This window comes from Telmatherina bonti (assembly GCF_933228915.1).
Source record: "Telmatherina bonti genome assembly, chromosome: 6".
NCBI classification, from domain to species: domain Eukaryota; kingdom Metazoa; phylum Chordata; class Actinopteri; order Atheriniformes; family Telmatherinidae; genus Telmatherina; species Telmatherina bonti.
Window position 1 is genome coordinate 19,152,026 of NC_136624.1, and position 22,054 is coordinate 19,174,079.

Sequence of the window (22,054 nt, forward strand, 5' to 3'; positions counted from 1 at the left end):
GAAAGGATTTCATGTGCCTTTTCTACATAATGTGCTTAATAAGTTGTGTTAATCGATGCAAAGTACATCATATTTAATAAGATCTCACTAATTCCTGGTTCATATGAAGCAACAGAGTTTAGTCACTTTGTATTGTTGTGATTTATCTAAAGTTGAATAAATCTGTTGGGTATTATTTAAATTATCTCACGGCTTGACAAGAATCCATCAGTATGTAAAAGTGAAGCACCTTTAGTCCACCGACTACAATCATCTTTCAGCTGATCTGTGAGAAAATGCTTTAACTGCAGATCTCAGTTTTGTTTTAATGATCCACATCTTAAATCAGCAGATTTACTCAAAATACTGCTGGAGAAAGATCAGCGTGCAGTCTATCAGTTTTCTTTTACACTGTTTTTTAAAACTGAGTTCATTTATTTATTTATTTTTTAACTGAAAAATGCTTTTAGTATCATGAAACCTGTCAGTTTAGATAATAACAGTGTTTTCCTTAATGTAAATATTATATACTGTACAAGCTATTTAAGGACTAGGTTTTGGTCTACAGTGATATCATAACACAAGTTAAGACTCTGTACTTGACGTAATCAATGTAGAGTTAAAGTTTTATCATGTAAAGAGAAATTCAGTAAGATGGTAAAATAAACTATAAAATCCCTTTTGGAGTTTTAACAAGTTTTATGAATTAGCGGGATGCTAATGTAACAGGTTCAGATGTCAAGGAAATCTCTGCTATGATGTTTTGACAATGGAAAATGATTGCTATCAATGTGTGACAAGTTATTGTAGAAAATTCTCAGTAACTTTATAGAACCCTGAACACACACATATAAAAAGAAGAGCTTTACCTGCGTTGTGCTCTGCTGAACACTGTGTCTGCTGGACAAATGCTGTGAAAGAGAGAAAAACACAAGTAGTTTTTTATCAAGTTCAAGCCATCATATAATCTATTACAATCTGAATTTTTCTTCACTTGTTCTTGGTTGCTTCTCTTTTACCTGTTTTTCCTCAGTTTCCTTTCTTTCCTTTTGTTTGCTTTTTCTACTTTCTACAACTCAACAGTTTCATCACCTACTCTCCAATCCTTTTCTTTTCCTTCTTCTCTTCTCTTTGTAATTTCATTGCTTTGTTCTCTTCTCTCCAAGTCTGTCAGTCTGCTTTCTTCAATTTTCTCCCTTAGAGGATGAAAATGCCTTGACACCCCAGAGACTCATTACCTTGACTTGTCTCTCTAATTCCTTGAGTGGCTGTGTGAGTGGAGAGGCAGTAGGAAGTTAAGAGCTGTTCGAAGAATTGAAATAATGACTGTCAGGAGCAGGATGTGTAAATATTTTAACCTGAGGAGAAAAATACCACCAGCCTGAAGCCACTTTATGCTTGTTCATTTCAACCCTGTTTATTTAACCAATCAGAGATGTTTCTTGCTTGAATTGACATAGCTGGTAAAAGAAACACGTATTCTGAATGAGAATAATGCCAACAGGTTTAAGCTAATGGAACACACATCTTTGTTTTATTTATTAAAAAATAAAAAGAATGAATAAATAAAAAGAACACACATCTTCACATGAAGATCTTAATATTTTGATATGGTTAGCATAAAGTTCACATGGTCGGATGAGTATAATACAGGGGTTGGTCTTTAAGGGCAGCCTACAGGCTTGATGTCAAGCTCTGCACCAGTCTGCTAATAACCCACTAATTTGAGTCATGTGTGTTGCAGCAGGGAAACTCCTAACACCTTCAGGACTGTGTCTCATGATGACCGGAATGTCCCATCCTTGGTAAAAAAAAAAAAAAAAGTAAATCAGGGGTGTCCAGCTCCGGTCCTCGAGGGCTGCTGTTCTGCAGGTTTTCTATGAATCCCTGTTCCAACACACACGACTCAAATTAATCAGTCATTGTACAGAACGTCATAGGTAGTTGGCTTCATTTATTTTGAGCCAGGTGTGCTTGAACAGAGGTACATCAAAAACCTGCAGGACAGCAGCCCTCAAGGACCACCTTTAGACACCCCCCCGATCAAAGTAGACAAAAAATATGTCTTTAAATGAAGGAAATGCTGTAAAGATTTCTGGTGGGTGGACATGTTATCAGTTGACTTAATGGGAATTATTTGATCGTTTGAAAATGTTTTCAATATGTGTTAAACTTTAAACTAATCTGTAACTTCCAGTTCTGTAAATCTTGGAGAAAAAGTTTGATCTCATGTATGCTGGGATGGCTGTGTTTCTACTGTCTGTTAGTTAGTGTGTGTAACTAGCTGCAAATTTTTTTGTTGCTCATTTTGTATTCTTATTATTTGTTCTTCAAATGCCAAATTTCTCTCTGTTGCTGCAGCTATGCCATTTGCCAGGGAGTTAAGTTTAATTTTGTCTGCTACTTTAGACTGATAGTTCAAATCAATAATAATTATAAGAAAAAGAATAAAAGTAATAATAAAAAAAATATGTCCATTGCTGACAAAAAATCTATGAAAAGTAAAGCAGCAAATAGAAAAAAAAAGAAAAATATGTTTATGATTTTGTTCCTTGTTTGTAGTTTGTTTCTGTAGTCTATAAAGAAATCCTGGTTCTGAAACATATTTTATGTTGACTTATTTTACAGATGATTGTAATTATTTTTTCTGTCTCTATTTTCACCTTTCCCCATCTTTTATCCAACCATCCACAAACTTAACCACTTTATCTCTCTCTCTGTCTCTAGATCAGTCTCTAGGCAACAGAAGAAAGGAAAATTACCAAACAATAGTGTTTGACAACTGCAGCTCAGCTATTTAAAGCAGGACAGATGAACACACATAACCTGCAAACAGATAAAATGACTGACAAAATGTCTTGCAGCACAAGAACTCAATCAAACATTGCTTTGGTTATTTATTTTTCTTATAATGGGATACTTGAATTTCCCCTTGGGGATAAATAAAAGTATCTTTGATTTGATTTGATTGATTTGATATTTATTATGATACTTCTGAAGCGGATCAGTTGATCTATCCAGAAACATGTTTCAAAGAAAGCGATGCGAGGTATACCACACTTGTCAACAAGATTCATAACTTTTTATTTCATGTCTGAACTTCCTGAAGCTTCCATTATCTGTGTTGTCTTATGAGCTCCTGCAGTTTTAACATAAAAGTTAACAAAAAGAGCACTCAGAGAGCGCAGACCTCCACCAAGCAGCGCATCTCCACCTATACTGTGAATTCTACCCTATGTTACAGTCCTTCATTTATTTTGTATGTATACACTATTAGAGTCCTAGACACTATAGCATGATATATACTGTGTCTTGGCTGTATTGTGGTGTTTTTGGCTAATTGAAAACTCTACAGATCCAGTATTTTTTTGCTGTTCAGGATCATAGTATTTATAATTTTGCCAGGATCCAGAAACTTGTTAGGAACTTGTTCTGTATTTTTTGACCAAGCACTCTGACCATTTACAATGATGTTGTATGCATGTAGTGTATTTCATATAGTGAAAATGCCTCACAAAATCTCACAATGACAATGAATCCTTCATAAAATTCCTGGATCCAGACGGTGGTCCCGATCATTCCCAAAACTGAATGGAATCTAAATTAGGCCAAGACCCATTGTCAGAAAAGAGAAACCATGAACATCTGTTCAGTAGTTTAGCAGTCAGACAGATAGACAGACAGACAGATAAATGCTGGCAAAAACATAACCTCTTCCACTATAGCGAAGATAAAGAATCATTCAGTCAATTAAAAAATCCCTCCTCAAATAAAAGTAAAAAAAAATAAATAAATAAAAATCTGCATCATACTTGTGAATCTTGGTTAAAATCAAACATTTAGATGCAACTTATAGCCGAAATAAATCCAACTTCATTTTGTCTTTTAGTGACTTGGAATAGCAGACACAAGTTACCTGATTTATCAATTTACAGCCAGAAATTAAATGAGCAGCAGAATATATGAAATGTTTACATGTCAGCTGCAGCTTTCTGTTTTGTACCATCTGAGATAAAAATGTTGACATTATAAAAAAGTTGAACAGGAACATTATTGCTCTATATATTAAGTCTTTGTATGAAACTTGTATTTGTAATACTTGTATTTGAAGCATTTTATTCACTAAAAACTATCAAAATTTTCACAAATGCATCTTTCTCTGCTGCCTAGATCACACCGTCCACCAGCAGGCTGTTGCAGCAGAAACTGACATAAAATTATTTATGAGCAACCGTTCTGATTGGCTGAAGATTGGAGCCCAGCTGCATCGCCAGCCAATTGGAATTAGAACAAATAAATAATGCAAATTTCCTTACTCTGCATTTTAGCAGAAGCAACATCTACTGAAAAAGACATGAGAATGTGATGCAGGGTCTAAATGAGACAAGAAGGTACAGATCCAGTCCTACAAACCAGTTTCTGCCTGCAAACCAACATAAATGCATTTATTATTCTACAATTTTATGACATAAAAATGTAGTAAATGTGATGTTTGTGTATGCCGGCCTACTAACCTTGCCTATAACATGTTTGTGTTCATATGAGGAATGTGGCCATATGCAGCTCACATTACTTACAAGGTAACAAAGACCCTCCAAGGATAAATTTTTTTTTTTTAATGTAAAGCGCTTTGAATTGTCTTTTAAGTGAAATGTTCCACACAAATAAACTTACCTTGCCTAATACAGTATAACCACATTTGTGACTTTAATAACTGAATTAAACTCTTACCATCTTATATAGATCTGAAACGCTTATCTGATCTTCATCAACCATCTCAAACTCCTTCCTTGGCACCAAGTCCAGCCCCAAGTGTCTGATTGAGAAAGAGAAGTAGATAGAAGAACAACTTTCCACAAGCATCATTAACATACACAGCTACAAAATCTGATACACTCGCCTACAGCACACACACGTACACACAGGACAAAAGTCATTCTGGATGAGAGGCTCAAAAATATTTCTAATGAGGTTTACTTTCTGTTGAATCACAAGTAACTAATCCATCACTTGCAAACCAGTGGCCTTGCACTCAAAGACAGAATGTCTGCTGATTATTCTTAGATGGGGGGGGGTGTTTTAAAAGGCAAATTTTTAAAGACATGTTTAAAATACCATTTTTTAACAACGGTTTGGGTGGTTTCTGACACACATAAGTCGTACTATGTTGTTTAAAGTTTAAACACACACACACACACACACACACACACACATACACTTGCATACATATATGTTTATATCAAATTTGCTGATGTTTCCAGACATGTGCACCAGAATTTATAAATGTGTGCTATTACACTGGGTGTGATTGTTTTTTGTGTTTTCTTACTCGTTGCCCCAGTCGAGTCTGACGGTGATGTGCCTCTTCACGTCTCTGCTCTGGTCTTGTGTCAGATGACCAGACAACAGCTGCCTTCTCAAGTCGATCAGCTCCATCATGACGTGGCGCACCTTGTAGAACAGATCCACCTTGTGTTTCTGACGGACGCACAGAGGAAGACATTTTTGCTTTTTGTCTTTCAAGATTCACTTTAAATTAAACAACAAGCTGATGACTGTCCTTTAGACTATCTGCTGTTCACTCCTAGCTGCCAAAAAGGACAGTTTAGTCAGCTTGTTGACTGATTTGAATAAAGACACCTAAACAACTTCCACTGGAATACAGATAAGGAAAAGGATTTCATTGTTTTTTTCTTTTTATCATTTTGCTTCATATTCATCTTCTCATAGAGTTGGGGATATTTCAGAATGTTAAACTGGAAACAGATCATCATTATAAAGCAATCAAAGCTTGTCTGAAAGCTTGCAGGAAGAAATATATTTGCTGGAGTCAATCCATCTGCACTGCAAGTATATTACTCTTCATTAACCTGTAAAATTGTTTTGCTTTAATTAATGCAACCTGGTGTAATACAGTGTTCACATAGTTGGAAATCACCAGTTTGTTTAACTGAACTGTTTTTACACACTTTCTCAAGCTTTTTGTGATCAATGTTGGAGTTGCGTTTCATCTTTTTCTTCAATTATATGAGCAGCATCAGTCCATGATGCCCCCTCCACCATGTTTCACACAAGCTGTTTTTTGTTATAACCTTCAGTTGTGGTATTGTACATTTATGCTCATGGTGAAAGAGTGGTGGTTTCCTTTATGAAAGTTTTAATATTATTATTATTCAGTCATTCATTATCCGAACCCCTTAGTCCGATGAAGGGTCGCAGGGAAGCTGGAGCCTATCCCAGCAGTCTTTGGACGAAAGCAGGGTACACCCTGGACAGCTCTCCACTCCATTGCAGGACAATATTATTATTACCATGAAGTATTATATAGGGTTTTCAGTATTGTGGGCAAACTGATTTTAGCAAGGAGTTTGTTTGTACTCTTTTCCCCTTCGCTCATAATTACACATGGTACTTTGGTTTGTGACCTTTTTAGAACTTCCACTGCAGGAGAGATTTGCAACTATCCTGAATTTATTCCAGTTTAATTTATGTCTGATTGTCAGTCTGGTGATCCTTGGAAATGTTTTGTAGCCATTTTTCTTTCAATAAAGACACACCTTCTATTTGAGAAAAAGCAAACCCATGCTTTCAATATAATCTCCATAAATGGCTAATTTATTTTTGTAATTAGATGGGTTTTGTCTGTAACTGTGCCTTAAATGAAGGTCAGACCACATCCGAAATTTTTCTAAAACCAAATTCAAATTAATAAAGAATAAATCTGATAAATTTAACAATTATCATGAAAATCGTATGAGATGTAACTGTTCGTAGACCAACAATCTAATGCTCAAAACTAAGGGTTGCTTCTGGTTTTCCATGTTGAATGATCAACAACAACACCAAGTGCAACAGAACCTAATAACCGTGACCATCCGGCGACACATGACATTTACACAATATCCAGACCAAAGTGTCTGATGATGTATGCACTCCAACTATGGAAGCTTTCATTTAACGTTACAATAACTAAACAATGAATTCAAAAAAGAAAAACAAACCATATAATAGCGTAATTAAGTTGCCATTGGCTCCATCTCTGTAACTGTCTCATTCACATTTCAATGAAGAAAATGATGCACTGACATTGCTGCACAGATTGTGTGTCTTATAATTCCTTTGTTTAAAAAGACAGGAGAGTAACTGCAGAAAGGTGTGTGCACATGCACAAGACAAATCACAATAACCCCCAGCCTTGAACACCCATCTACCTATAGCTTGTTCTATTATTAGCACTCTCATTTATCCTGCAGACTATGACAGAAAGCAGGGGGGTTAAATAGCCATTCAGTTCTTGGCAGAACATCTGTATAGGCAGAAAAAAAGACAGGTGCTATGGACACTTGCACACAAACTAACTTTATGTATGCATGTGCAATGTCATTAAAACTTCCAAGTCCTTACCCTGGGGATCCACTGAACGGGGAAGCACCGCAGTCACAGCTGATCGTGGCAACACTAGTTTAAAACACTAGTTTTACCAGATGCGCTGCAGTGTGTTTCTGAAGCATCCTAGAAGCGCCACCGCTTTCTGCTTCTCTAAAATACGCATCATTTCTATTTTTGCTGCTTGCCGCTTTGAAACCACGTCAATCTAGAGCAGATCGGATCATTCAGGCAGGAAATCAGCTGATGAAAACCAAAGTGGATAAGGTGGATTTTGCCAGTAAAAGACCACATGTCCACTCTGGATGCATTTCACTCTAAAACATCAACATTTTTTCATTACCGGCGCCACCGGCACCAAGCCGTTAGGTGAAGGATGGTTTCACTTAATAAATGATCACCGTGGAAAACGCGTATTTATCATGGAGAAGGAAACCTGCGCTTCTTTGTAACCTATTGTTTTAACACCACACATACCTACTATAAAAAAATAAATAAATAAAAAGCAGCATGTGAATGGAACTGTGCCTGCTTTTTTATTTGCTGGTTTATTGTTTACTTTAAAGCAGTTCATAAACCAATTTAAGTCAGCCTACACCAACTATGGAAGGATTATTCTGTTGTTAATTTCTCTCTTTATATTGGGCATTCCTAATATATGGACAACCCATTTCATTAAAACCATAATGTAACTGAGCCTGCAGTGGAGGCAAGGCTGTTTTTGAGAACCTCAGAAAGGAAACACAGCATCGTAAGAGTTCAGTGAATGCTGTTACAACAGCTTAGCTTTTGACAACTGGTTTGCCCGGGAGGTTTCTCTGCTGTGTGCCCAGTGCATGCTGGTGTGGACGCAAGTCCAAGATTAGATGGGACGCAATATACTATAGAGCACCCTCAGAAGTTAAGTCTTTTTTAGTCCACACCTATTTCTGAACTTGTGAATGAGGACCAATAGTGCAAAAGTAGACACAAAGAATCAGCCTTTACTGGGTTTTATTCAGTTGATAAGTTTTAAATATTTCACATTTAAGACGAATCCAAGTTAATTTCAAGTCCTGGCTTTACATTTTTTTGGTTTCTCTTCTTTTGGGCTTTAAACTGGTTGAAGAAAAAAAAAATCTGGAGATGTAAGAAAAGTTAAAGACAACAGTAATTATATTTCATTTTACAAATATTAAAATTGTTTGTCAAAGCTATTGTAAAAAAAAAAAAAAAAAAAAAAAAGTTGATAATGGTATATCAGGTCACTGCTTGCTGTCTGTGTCTAAGTGTATGTAAGTTTGTTTAATCTTATTTCTTTAGATCTACATCGTAGGTGTTCAGCCCTACTCATGAAAGTCTGTAGTAATGTATCCAAAGAAAAGCTCCTGTCAGAAACGGGATGTAGTTCTCAGAGGCTCCTGCTGGGAACCCTGTGGTATCGTTCTGTTAGATTTGAGTGATTTTCATCATTTTAGCACTTGAGGTTAAAAATACTACAACTTCCAGACAAAGAAGACACATTTCAGATAGGTTTTTATTGGTTGCCTAGCAACAATGAAACTTATTTCCCCTCAGCATCTGTTTAGAATTAGTTTTTAAAGGGATGCCTAGTGGACATAAAGCAGAAACTAATGTTCACTGATACACTCAATGTTGGAATAAAAATTGGAAGATAATGTTCAATTTAAAACACAAGCTTGTCATATAATATACATATACAGTGAGCTCAATGCACACACACTGCTAAGCCAAGATAAACAAAGCAGTTAACAGATGACACTGATGCCATACATTTCAGATTTAAATGAAACCTTAAATGCAGGGCATTTTATACATTTGGAGCAAATCCAACACCAAATGCAATGATGTAAAAAAAAAACAAAAAAAACACCACCACCACAAAGTTTAACACAGCAAATGTGTGTATATGAATTAATGACAATAATAGCAAATGACTGTGAAGACATTAGACCATCTACATTTCAGTTTGCATACTTTCTTTCATTTTATTGTGTCATATAAGAGGGTTCTTACAACTAAAGTCAGCCCACTATATGTGTGGCTCATTTACTGCTCTCACATAGCCAAGCTCATTTATAACCATTTATAGCATAATGGGCACGCTCTACTCTCAAGAGTGCACTTTAGTTACAACAGCAGGACAGCAGTCAGTGATGAAGCCCTAGTGGTAAAGATGCTCATAGACCAAAATCCAACACACAAATTGGCACAAGGACCAACCAAAAGAGCACTCAGCGAATATTTAGAGCAACATGCTGAGAGAGGACGAGTGCTAGAACAAGGTTCACTGACGTTTTTATTCCAGAAAGCTGCCCAACACTCGCTGCTCTTTGTGAGCCACAAGAGCCATCAGGGGGAACAGTGTGCTTGTAATATGTGTTATTCTCCTTTAGAGATCTAACTAAAGGCAGACTTGAATCAGATTATGAAGAAACAGAGGTAATGATGATATATAAATATATCGACACATACACAATCATTCAAAAGTTTAGACACACTTTCCCATCTATGTGTGTGTCTGTCTGTGTGTCTGTATAATCTATGTGCTAATCAAACTATGTGCAACTTTAGCTGAGTGAAAGAAGTGGTATTCAATCAGAGGTCATTTTAAGAGAATCTGTCCTTTGAGAAGTTTTGTTTTTCACGAATGAAAAAGTTTAATATTCTTATATAGATGAAAGAGATTGCAGATAAATACATATACACAAACAGCTTTTCAGTAGTGAGACAAGACAGGTGACGTGCTAGTCAAATTTAATTATGGTTCATAGGCATAAAAAAGTTAAAAGTTGCTTATTTGCACTTGTACACCAAAGATGGCATATACTAACAATGCATGCTGTGTAGAACCAGACTCCTCTAGGTCCCATGTCAACATAAAAATCTGCAATTCAATCAAAGCTATTGTAAGTGGCAGACTCATAAAAACAGGCTTAGCTAAAACAGTATTTTCCTACAATGACAGTGAGTAAACTATCAAATAAAAAAATGACATGAAGTGTACAATTGACAAGTGATGCTCTTGAGGCAACAGTCAGCGGAAGCGTCACAGCTACATGCCATCTGTACCTTTTTCCTTTTTAAACAGCTTGCACCACACTAAAATCTCCTTTAAACCAGGACTGTAAATTTTTTTGGGACATCTGGCCATTGCAGTCAGTGGGTACATGTGATTGACCTTTGTGCCCTCTCATGAGTTAATCAGCTAGACTTGGAACAGGCACACCAGCTGGCACAACCTTAAGCTGGCCCTGAAAAAAAAAAACAAAAAAAAAAAACACGAAGCCCACCCACACCACAAATATGGATACATGGTGCTTTGAAATAAACTGCCTGATGCTTCTGTCTTTCATAGATGATACAGACTTATAGGTAGAGCTTAACCCTTTCTTTAACCACTGGGTGGAAATCTGTTTTGAGACTATTTGTGGATCCAGCCTAAAAACCGAGCTCTTTCCCTCCCCTATATGCCTCCTCTGCCTCTTTCCCCAGCCAGAGTGAGTAATCACACCTTCACATCCTGAAAGAACTGATGCACAAACATAAATGTGTTGACTGTAATAACACTGCAGCAACATGAAAAACAGTAAAGCAGGGCCCAGATAATGATGCTATTCATACAAATAAAAACTAAAAAAAACAAAAAAAACTGTTGGTTTCAATTAATCAGATTTTTGGAGCTTTGTTATATCAATAAATTGAAAGAAATAACTACAGACAAACCACTTCAGCAACGTGTGCCCAACACAATTAAGGTGTCACATTAAGCACTGAGACAAAAACAACATCTACTCATGTTTAACCTCACCAGACAGCCTCTGGGAGGGCTGCAGTGTTTACTGCTCTTGACTTAAAGGGATATATTATTCAAAAATCACGTTTCTAAGTGCCTGGGAACGTCTCTTATGGTGTTCTTAGTCCCTACCAGACCCAAAACTCCAACAAAAATAGACTATTGCTCTTTTTTTAAGGTTCTTATTGAGTTTGAAATTAAGATTTTGATGTAACAAACAAGACTTCCAGACCAAATTACCTTTACAACAGAGAGAAAAACTTGACCTAGTCTTCAGCCCTACCAATATGTAGATCTGATTTACTGGGGCGCACCATTGTACAGATGTTTAGTGTTTGTGTATTTATACTACAATATGCTGTTCTTGAAAGAGGCGATCAACTACAAAAAGCCCAAAAGAAGTGTCTGAAACAGGAACAGAAGTCAATGTTCAATTTCAACTTTTCTCTGAACTTTTCAATCATCTTGTTGACATTTAGACATCATACAAGCAAGACACTATCTCACACATGACAAGTTATTTATGATCTGATTTAACCACCTTTAACGTTAGATTTAGTTTCAGTAAATATTTTGAGATGAGGGAATTACCATTACATGACTACTGAAATGCCTTATATTCATGATATAATCTCAGTAGCATGAACTAAAAGTACTGTAACAAAATGAAAGTGGTGGGAACATCATAACATTTAATGTAAATGTGTCATTAACTTGTCGTGTGTTAGGTGTTGCCTTGGTCCATTAGAGGTCTCTTAACAAATGAGGACAATCCAGTATTAATGAGCTGGAGAGTAGCTGAATGTAGTCATAATGTCAGCAGAAGTTCTTTGAGTAATTTTAATGCACAGTTACCTACTGAAATTAAAGGCCATACATCAACATTATTAACTGAGTCGTAACATCTTGTAAGTTCATCTGCAAACCCACTAGGATTTGTTTGTGCCAGTTGATTTCTTGTTTTATTTGGAGTGAAAACTGCCCGCCCAACTCACCACTTGGTCGCCCAGGCAGTAAATGGAGCAGACCCAATCACCCCATGAAAGGCTCACTTCCAGGAAGACAGAGTGGAGTAATGGGTGGAGACAGCAGCTGCTCAGCTCCCTCCCCCACTCTCTTCTTCTCCGCCTACTCCAACACATTGCACTCTGGAGGACTGTTTTTGCAGGGTCAGAGAGAAGCTACGGTACACAAACTAAGGGCTGATTAAACCAAAGCATGGCTCCAAGATTTCATGGGGGAATTGTTCTAGATTTAAAATGCAAAATTTTTCTAAACATATCTCCGTCTATGCATTGGCCTTTTTCCTTTCAGAGTTAGAGGGGACACAGTGTGTGGCGCTTAATCACTGTGACAGCTAATAAACTAGAGAGGCAGACTAAAACGTCTCTTTTTTATTAACAAACACTGCAGAATTTTGGTTTTAACAATACAGCACAAAACAATCCCTTGGTTTCTCAGCAGAAAGGTCACAGAGCATGGGTGAGAGCATGTTAAGTCATTATTAAATAATAGGACTGATTTGGCCTGACAGTTTTAATATCTAATGGGACATTTGCAACACCTATTTCTATTAGAGATGATCTGCTCCACTTTTATGCCTGATTAATAAGAAAAGGAAGAGGAATGTTTTGATGGTCTCATTTGGCTCCTCAAGAGAGTGGGAGTACCTGATTATTGAACTTGTGCTGAAGAAGCACATGTACAAAATGCTGCAAAGAAAAAAAAATCTTGAATTTCTTTTGTATTAAGACAAAAAGAACAGTAATATTTTTTACTCTTAGTTTACACATCTAGCATACAAATGTTGTTTTTGTACTCTTTTGGTGTTCTTGTTTGACATCATCTGTGTGTTACTGCTAATTAACATGCATTATTGCAACAATACAATTTTCCCATTGAATGAGTAATGAAGGTTTTCTTTTTCTTTTTTTTACTCCAAATAAGTGTTGCTTTATAAATGAGAATAACAGCTGTTAATTTGTACTCGGTAATAGGGTATTTAGTACACTGGTTTTATCATTACTTATTGTGTGAAGATGAGGGAGATGTGGGAGATGAAATAAAGTTGTAGAAACTGAAAAAGGTTGCTGAAAGATGCTAAATAGCTTGTGTATTGGCAAATAATGAGTTAAATTAATGTGCAGGAATAGAAAAGAAATCCTGTGAATGAAAATCTTTGTCATGATATGTATTAAAATTTTTAGATTGATATCACTACTTAGCAACACTCAAATCATCCCCACACTAACATGGGTTGCAGAACAATCCTGCATTAACTCCTCTAATTCACCAATAGTATTTACCGTTGGAAAAACATGAATTTTGATTGATAATAAATAATGGCAAAAAAACAGTGTTCTCAGCAAATAATTGCTGTTGTACAGGAAAAATATGTGTTCACCTCTGCTTTATATAATGAGCATGTGCTGGAAACTGCAATAACACTGGTATTTTATTGCAACCTACTAGCCTTGTGTTGAATTTCCAGCATTTCAGCAAAACAGTGTTCATATAGATTTGATATTTTAAAAAATTTATCAATTTCTAAATGAAGTGATAAACTACATAAAAAAGCTACCCATGAAAGACTTTTGGCCAAGAGACTTTGGTTCAGTTCATTTGTGGAAAGATTAATATTTCACATTGCTTTAGTTTTTTGGGCTGGAATAACCATTTACTGTTTCTTGTTTGGTTGGTTGTGGTTTTTTTTTTTATGTATGGTTTAGACAATTAGATTTTTTTTCTCTTCTCTCAAAATTAAATTTCATTTTCACTAAAGTGGTTGCATTGTCACCATCACCTGGGAGGGTTGGCCTGGTAAGTAAGGCAGAAGCTCTTTGCTTTCTTTGGTAGAACCCTGTAATTATAGCACATTAGCTTTCTTCGCCCTGCAATGCTTCATCAGGAATTAGACTTATTTCATGCCTGACTTTAAGAGCAGGCTACCTTCAGTTAGTCACATAATAATTCAGAGAGGATTTCTTTCCTAAACAACATCTCTGAAGTTTCAAATTTGTTTATCAAAGATCAAGACATTCTATTATCAATATGAAAGGAAAAAATAATCCATAAAAGAGTTGTTATTGTATTTTCCTGAATTTTTTTGCACCCCTCTTCCTTAGATGAAGTGTAGTTACTAAATACTATTAGATAAATATTCTGTTAACTCTGTTAGAGTGCTTTTTCGCATATTTTTTGCAGGACAAATACATAAAGTGTTGGTGAAAAGCTGAGCAACAGGCAGCATTGGGTTAAAACTATAAGCACAATATACACCACAATTTAAAATCTTGTGGGAAAACCTAAATAGTGACAAAATAAGCAGCAACTGTCATCCTAAGCTGTGACTGATATTTCCAGACTCTTCTCTATCTAATTAAGTGTGATTGCAGATGCAGCGCTGGCTTTTAACCAGGGAGCGTGAGCTCTGTCTTTAACTGGTTCATAGTTGAGAAAGTGAATGCTGACTCATCAGGAAGGAGTCCAGGTTGCTGTCTCATAGCATATTAACCCACTCTGACAAGTGTGACGCCAAGTTTAATCATATAATCTGCACTGTGTAACTGATTACTTTGGGAAGTTTTCATTATGAGTCCCTCCTTCTCAAATCAGGAGGGACGTTCTCAACACCTCTGATCCATTATCGGATGCCCTGCTTCATCTTCACGCTTGTGAAAGCAGCTGTGGCATTACTGGAAACAAAAGCGCTGAGACAAATCACCAGAGACTATGAACAAACAGACTTTGTTTTCATTTTATGTCTTCCCTCCGCAGCTGTAATTGTTACATGTTTTTGCTGCTATCTTTGAATAAATCAGAACAAGGAAGGTTTTTCATGTAGATTTCATCAAATGAATGAAACCTTGATGCATGAAAAAACACTAAGATGTCTTGAAAGAGAAAATTAAGTGGATAAATTAAGACTTCATTTTCTTCCAACTGGGCCCCTAATTTTTTCATTTTTGATTCTTCAGTTAAGGTTTCTAAATGAGAACAGGTAATCAAAGTGATAAAATCAAGGTTTTTGTTTTTCCACAGGTGTCTGGCGTGACAATTTGGAACTGTATCTCAATTTCTTTCTCTAGAGATAAACGGTGGTAAATACGGAAAGTAGACCTTCCGACAGCTGCAGTGACTCTCCTGTAATGTCACGGCAGAAGAGGAGATAATTGTACCATTTATGATGCCACGGAAATATGGAAGGACCTGTGCTTTCCTTCCAAAATCACCCAAACAAAGGACACCTCTCAAAGGTTTGCTGTCCCTGAAGATGAAGGAAATGATTGTACAATAAAGTTTGCATGTTTGTCTGTGTGTGTATATATATATATATATATATATATATATATATATATATATATATATATATATATATATATATATATATATATATATATATATATATATATATGCTAATAATACTGTAAACATGAGCACTTTGCAGAGCAAATGTCCTTGACTGTTACGGCTGCCTGTATTGTTTTTCAGTTTACTAATTCTGAACCTTCAGCTGGGATTCCTGCTCAAACACAACTCTGATTGCTGCCTCCTGGCTGGGATTGGTCCTTCATGTCACCTGCTCATCTCCACCCTGCCCATTGGATAATTGGAACTCCGGACTCAGCTGACTCCACTAATCACCAGGACTTAAAAGACACCAGGAGTCTTTCATTCAACGGCTACCACTGGCTCAGTCGTGGTCTGCCCTCAGCCTGTGTTGTGGCTCTAACGTGTTGTAGTTCTGGAAGGACTTTTTGACTTTGTATAAAATCCAGTCCTGTTATGTCTGTTAGTTTTTGTTTTGGAATAGTTAAACCAATGCTGTATTTTGTTGGATAACCACTTTACGGGCTTGTTTTGCTTTTGGTTTGGCTATTTTGAGGCCATTCCTGGCCTATTCTTGCCTTGTCTTCCTCCTTGGACAATAAATCTGTCTTGGTCCACATGTACACCTGGCCACAGGTTTTTCTTTTGTGCGGCTCAATTGCCCTAGCAGAGTCTGGGTCGTAAAGAAGAGTTAGTGAAGGCTATGTCTTTCTGCAGGAACCCGTCATGGAGCATGCCGCATGTACATGATCCTGTGGTTGTGTGTGAATTCTGTGTACTTTAAACCCAATCCATTCCAAATCCTTTCATGACTTTGTTTGAACTCTGCCAAGTCATATACAAGAAACACATGCTTGAAGAGCCAAAACATGCAGTGATTCCAGCAGCAGGAAGTGATAGCAGGGATGCCAGCCTGTCTTATTGCATGCTGTGTGTGCTTCAAGAGTTGGACACAGGAAGGACAGCTTCCTCTCTGACTGTAAAATACAGTCCCAACACCAAGTGCCACAAGATGTTGCACAGGTGATATAAAATTGTGGTTATTTAAGAATCCATGTATGAGGATTTTACTCGTCTGCTGGATCAACTCATGTTGAATAGAACATTAAAAACAAAAAGCACCAGACTTCATCAAAGCACTTTAATTGTTTTTCAATGATTTGAAAGGTTGTAATACTATTGCATAAGGATTTAATTTGTGTGGATGTATTACTGTATCTTATCCTGATTAATTCTTTTAACACTTTGCATTTAATACAAACATTTGCATTGTAAGGTGACTTTTGTATGAGGTGACTCTCTAATCCTATCTAGTTTTAAAAGTGTATTACAACATGTTTTGGGTTCACTCATTCTGCACTCTAGCAGAACTGTGTTGTACAGCATATTTGCACAATATTTACAAAAAACAGAGATTTTTCTCTTCGGTCACACAGCGATGAGCATATCGGGGGCATTGTGGGGTTCAGTCTCTTGCTGAGGATGTAACTGCTGACCTTCTGGTTGGAGGATGACCACTCTACCCGCTGAGTCAAGGCTGTCCCCAACATGCAGCTTGTTTTGTGTGAATGCTAAAAATCAGACATAATTTTGCTCTTAAAATGATGTAAAATGTAATAAAAAATTCATATATATCAAAACATTAGCGAGAGGTAAATTTGTTTGTGTACTTGCGCCGTAGGAAAGTTCAGCTTTATTTAGAATTTAAGAAAATAACATCCCCCTTCACACGTTAAAAACAGCTAATTAAAAAAAATGCTACTTGAGTAATAAAAAGCCAGCAGCTTTCAAAAACAAATATTAAAGCTTTTTTGTACGAGACGCATGAATGCAGAAAAATAATCCACTATCCATAAATGTTTCCACAACTGAGCATCTGATTTATGTGTGTTTTGGGAAGTAGGGAGGTTTTAGTTTAGTTAAAAAATAGTGAAAAGGGTTCATTACTGCTGCAAAACTAATGCTATGGTGGTCAAGAGGAAGAATCATGGAAATGCTTAAGAGGAACAAATACTGACTGATAGGAAATGGGAAAACACAACCATCTCCTGCTGGGGTCTTTGTAGCTGAAGAATTCAAACACGATTTCATATGTTGCTCAAATTCCGACAGACAAAAGAGGAATTTGACACCTGTATTATTAGCAATTGCTCACAATAAACATGAAAAATGTTATTTCTCTTCTTCAGAAAAACAGATGGTTACTGTATTACAGATTATTTGTCAGGCACTTGTGCTTCTTATTTGAATGGCGGGAAAGAGAGCAGAAAGAGGGGAACGGCATGCTGCATAGGGCCACAAGTTGGGAGTTAAACCCAGGCCGGATGCAGGAAGGACCTTTCGTCACCATACTGGGGCACATGCTCAACGAATTGAGCTTCCCTGACCCCCAGAAGGTCATTTTTTGGCCACATATTTTTTATTGTAGAACGAAAGCAGGAGGAAATACCATGTTATTTAGCATAAAATATATTTACTCAAAACTTTACACACATCATTTAAGATGTGTTAAAGACAGAGCGGTTAATAAACATCAGTAAAAGCAGCAAATTATATTCATCTTAAATTATAGTGAGTAAAACTCATTTGAAATAATTTCTAAGGTGTTTTTTGCTTATAGATTTACAAGACAGATACTGCATGATGTAAAGACAAGTGAACAATAAAGGACATAAACTGTTAGCTCTGTCATTATGATGTATAGAAACAATACTTGAGACATTCAACACAAATGATTGGACGGATGTATTCTTATACTCTTTACATGAATCCGAAACAGAGAGAAAAAATAGTAACTCTGTGCCTCATTGCCTCATCACTATGGCAACAATGGGTGAGTCACCATAGCAAATAATATGACACTGCACTTACTGAAGTCTAAAGATCCTGGAGACACAAACATACATTATATGAAGCTTAAAGTACAAACAAAGAGCAATTTTCCTTTTTGTGAACAACTCTTACACACACAGACGCACACGGACACACATCCGACGATCTGCTTTAAAACAGACACATTGCATGTCCAACTGTAAAAGATGACAACAGCTACTTACAGGTGTGATGGAGGGACAATAAATCCTCTGCTCACCTTTCTCCTTCCTCTTTCAGGAAGACGACTCGACCACCAGGAACACGCTAAACTAAAGCGAGATCCAAACCAGCAGACGAAAGGAAAATCACAGCCTGTCAAACAGTTTGAGACCCACTCACAATGTACCGTAGCAACACTACTGCTCTCTCTCTGCTTGTGCGTCCATGTGTATACCTACACCCGTTCTCTCCTCTCTCCTCCTCCTCCTCTGACCCACTCCAGTCTCTATTTTTCTTTTTCCCCATACGTGCCACCCATCCACCCACAGGCCAGTCTGCAGCTTCCAGCTCCTTTCCACTTTTTACGATGTTAAAGAAAGTGTGCAAAGCCGAATAAAGATGCACGAGGTGTGCTCTCCAAAGATAGTAACTATGTGATATACAGCTTAGTTGATGATAAAGACATTTGACAGTAGAGCTTATATCCTGAGGATGCTGCCCACAGATAGTCTATAGAATGAAGGGTGAGATGTTTGTGTGTTTGAGGAAAATATAGGGAGGTGGTAGTAGTGAGTCTAAAAAATACTGAGACGAGGCAGACAAATCAGCAGCCAGCAACACTGTGTCCTCTCCTGCATTACCTCATGGAAAACAAAGTAACACCACTTCCATTCTTGGTTTCCACCTGATTAATTGTTCCTCCCAGATTAAGAGAATGATGTTGACTGATGAGAATGATGCGATATAATTCTCTATATATTCTTCTTTCTGTAAAATGGTGAAGGTGACTGAAAAAATAGGTTTGAGCAAAGTGCAACTGTAAGAGATCATAGGCTTACAGAATAAAGGTAAAGCATCTTTGAGGTCACGAACTTCTACACCTTCTATGAATTGTAGCAGAAAGGCTGATCAGAATATGAGCTCACCACTAGGTTGAACTTGAAATGTCTTTTCGCTGTGCCATGTGTTTGGCTAGGAATCAACCACCTGTTGGGAATGTGGCAGACTTTTACCAGTTTTTATTAAGGGACCAGTACATTTACATTTCATGTATTAACTGTAAAAGTAACTCTTTCTCAACAATAACAGCTGAGTTTCCATTTGGGTTCATTTTAACTAAAATCAAATGTTTGGCAAAAGCAAGGTCGCGCAAAACACATAGATTTATTGTCTATCTGTCACTAGAGTCAAACTGTGGAACCGTTGTTCTGATTACATAACAATGAGCTCCATGAATGGTGAACGGTTGGGTATACAGAAAATACTGAGCTAAGAGCTACGAAAAATTTACATTGTTAAGGCTAAAGCTTGATTTATATTTGCACGGCATCTGCACATGGTCGGTTCGGGGTCACCGCCTGATGCTCAGCGTAGATCTGCAGAAGCAAGACGCACACCTGTTCCAGACCTGACATGCACTCCTCCTTGCAGCATGGTGATGTGGAAGTACTCTCTTGTGATCGTTCAGTTTGAAATTACTTGTTTCTGGATTTCTGAGATATGAATAGTCAGCTTTAATCTCTGGTTATAATGTAATTAAATTAAATAAGATACTGATGCAAATTCCCCATAAATTTACAGCAAACCATCACAGTGCAACAGCCAGTGAAGCTACTCTTTGGTTTTAGTTAATCTTTATGACTTACTTCCCCATCTGGCTTCCCTTTGCTGTCATTAGCTGCTCCATGACAACTGACAGTTTGATGAGCCGTTTGATTGGTTGTCGCCTCATTGCCAGCTCCATAATTAGATTGCTGATTGGAAGGTTCTGAGTTAGCTTTTCTTTGCACAAGTGTTTTGAAGTTAAATTTTCTTTTTTTTTTTTTAAGGGGTTCAGAAGGAGTGAGAAGGCTCCAGTAGTAACATAGCTCCCTATATCTACGCCTCTTAGCAAAAGTCTTCTCTTTCACAAGACAAAGCTGACAATACTCTGATGTTTACTGGACATATGCATGAAAGCAGAAAAGGCTGAGCAGAGTGTAAAAAGAAAAATCGATAAACACACCAACAACAAATGAGATTAGTACTTGGATTATTTTTAAATAATGGCAGACAAAAACCCAGTATTGTATATGGTATGTTTTGCCCCTAAAGTATTTAAAACGTTCTATCATTTCTACAGCTGTAAATCCTCTAAATTAAATCCATGACTTGCAGTCAAATTGGTCTCTACACTGCCCCTTATTGCAACTCACATATGCTGCTTGTAAATGCATAGAGGACGTGAACAAAGGATGCTTCAGACAATTGCAAAACACGCAAAGCAGATATGATTAAATGCAATATTTTATTTTCAGCCTATGACTGGCTGAATCTGTGTCCAACTGCAAAACTGGATTTAAGTTTTTGCATATTATCATTGATTTACAATTTTACAATTATGTCATATTTCTTTTTACTCAATAATGCAATTGTGTTAATATTGCATATCAGAGAATATTGATTTGATTTTGAAAAATGTATGCCTTTGGATGGATTTTGCCCCTTTAGGTTTTAAGCCTGAATTCTATATTTTCCAGATTCCAAACTCGTAATATTTTGGAAAACTTCCCATGGTTTAAAAGAAAAAAGAGGACACAATCATGACTAATCTTAGGTCAAAAGCAAAATAAAACAAAGACCAGAAAAGAACCTTTCATGCAAGTTTCAGTCTGAAGTTACTGTTGAGTCTGCCAGTTTCAACAACTTGTTCATTTCCTCTCTTCTTTAACTCACTCTCCATAAACACAACATGAATGAATGACTTTTCTTTTACAGTTCTTCTTATTTATCCTCTTTTAAATGTACTAGATTTCCCATTAGTGGGGTAAATTCAGAAGTGTGTGAATAAAATTTAATCTAACCTGCTGAATTATTTTACATCTTGATAACCACAGGGTCCATGTTTGAGCTCCAGATGGCTCAATGTCTTTAATGTACATCATATTCTGATCATGCTCCCTAGATCTCTACTGCATCTACCATCAACAAGATAAAAAATATCAATAAACATGTTATTAAAAATTAGGACACAGTCAGCAGCTGCTTAGCAACCCTGATGTAAAAGTGGCATGCTGAAGATTTATGAGTTGTTATGTAGCCAACTGCAGCTGTGACCAAATCACACCCCCATTTGCTCATTTGCTTCTTGATATACACCAAATGGTTTTCACAGTGGAGGTGCAGTGATGTGAGAAAATTCACTAAACACTGTTATTTTGCAGCATCATTGCCACGTATAGGTTGCTGCTATGAGGGATTTTTAGGAACAATGCATTAAAACTGACCACTCTGTAGGAGTGTAGCTAGATGGAAAAGTTTACAGGATTAAAAACTGTGCTCACAAACTACTGTCTGGGTGTAATGTCACTTGGGCAATGACTATTTCCTGGTAGTGAGCAAAGTTTTCCATACATTTTGTTTGGGCAAAAGAAACCTCCAGCAGAACCATAGAGGAAGGGCAGGCATTTGCCTCAACCAGTTATAAATATGTAGTGTGTCTCAGTCAGAAAGCTTTGGTGTGAGTGAATGATGAGCTTACAAAGCTCTGAA

At 36.9% G+C, this 22,054-nt stretch overlaps 1 protein-coding gene across 4 annotated transcripts in view; it reads right to left on the reverse strand.

Moving 5' to 3' along the window:
* The window catches only part of LOC306756848 (dedicator of cytokinesis protein 3-like), a gene marked incomplete at both ends in the record, with an annotated part of 190,548 nt that overhangs the window by 42,134 nt on the left and 126,360 nt on the right, over positions 1-22,054 (reverse strand). For all 4 annotated transcript variants that reach the window (XM_079241741.1, XM_079241740.1, XM_079241742.1 and 1 more), the window contains 3 exons: positions 849-890; positions 4,711-4,795; positions 5,309-5,457. In XM_079241741.1, the coding sequence (XP_079097867.1) occupies positions 849-890; positions 4,711-4,795; positions 5,309-5,457 (276 nt within the window). The remainder of the gene's footprint in view (positions 1-848; positions 891-4,710; positions 4,796-5,308; positions 5,458-22,054) is intronic.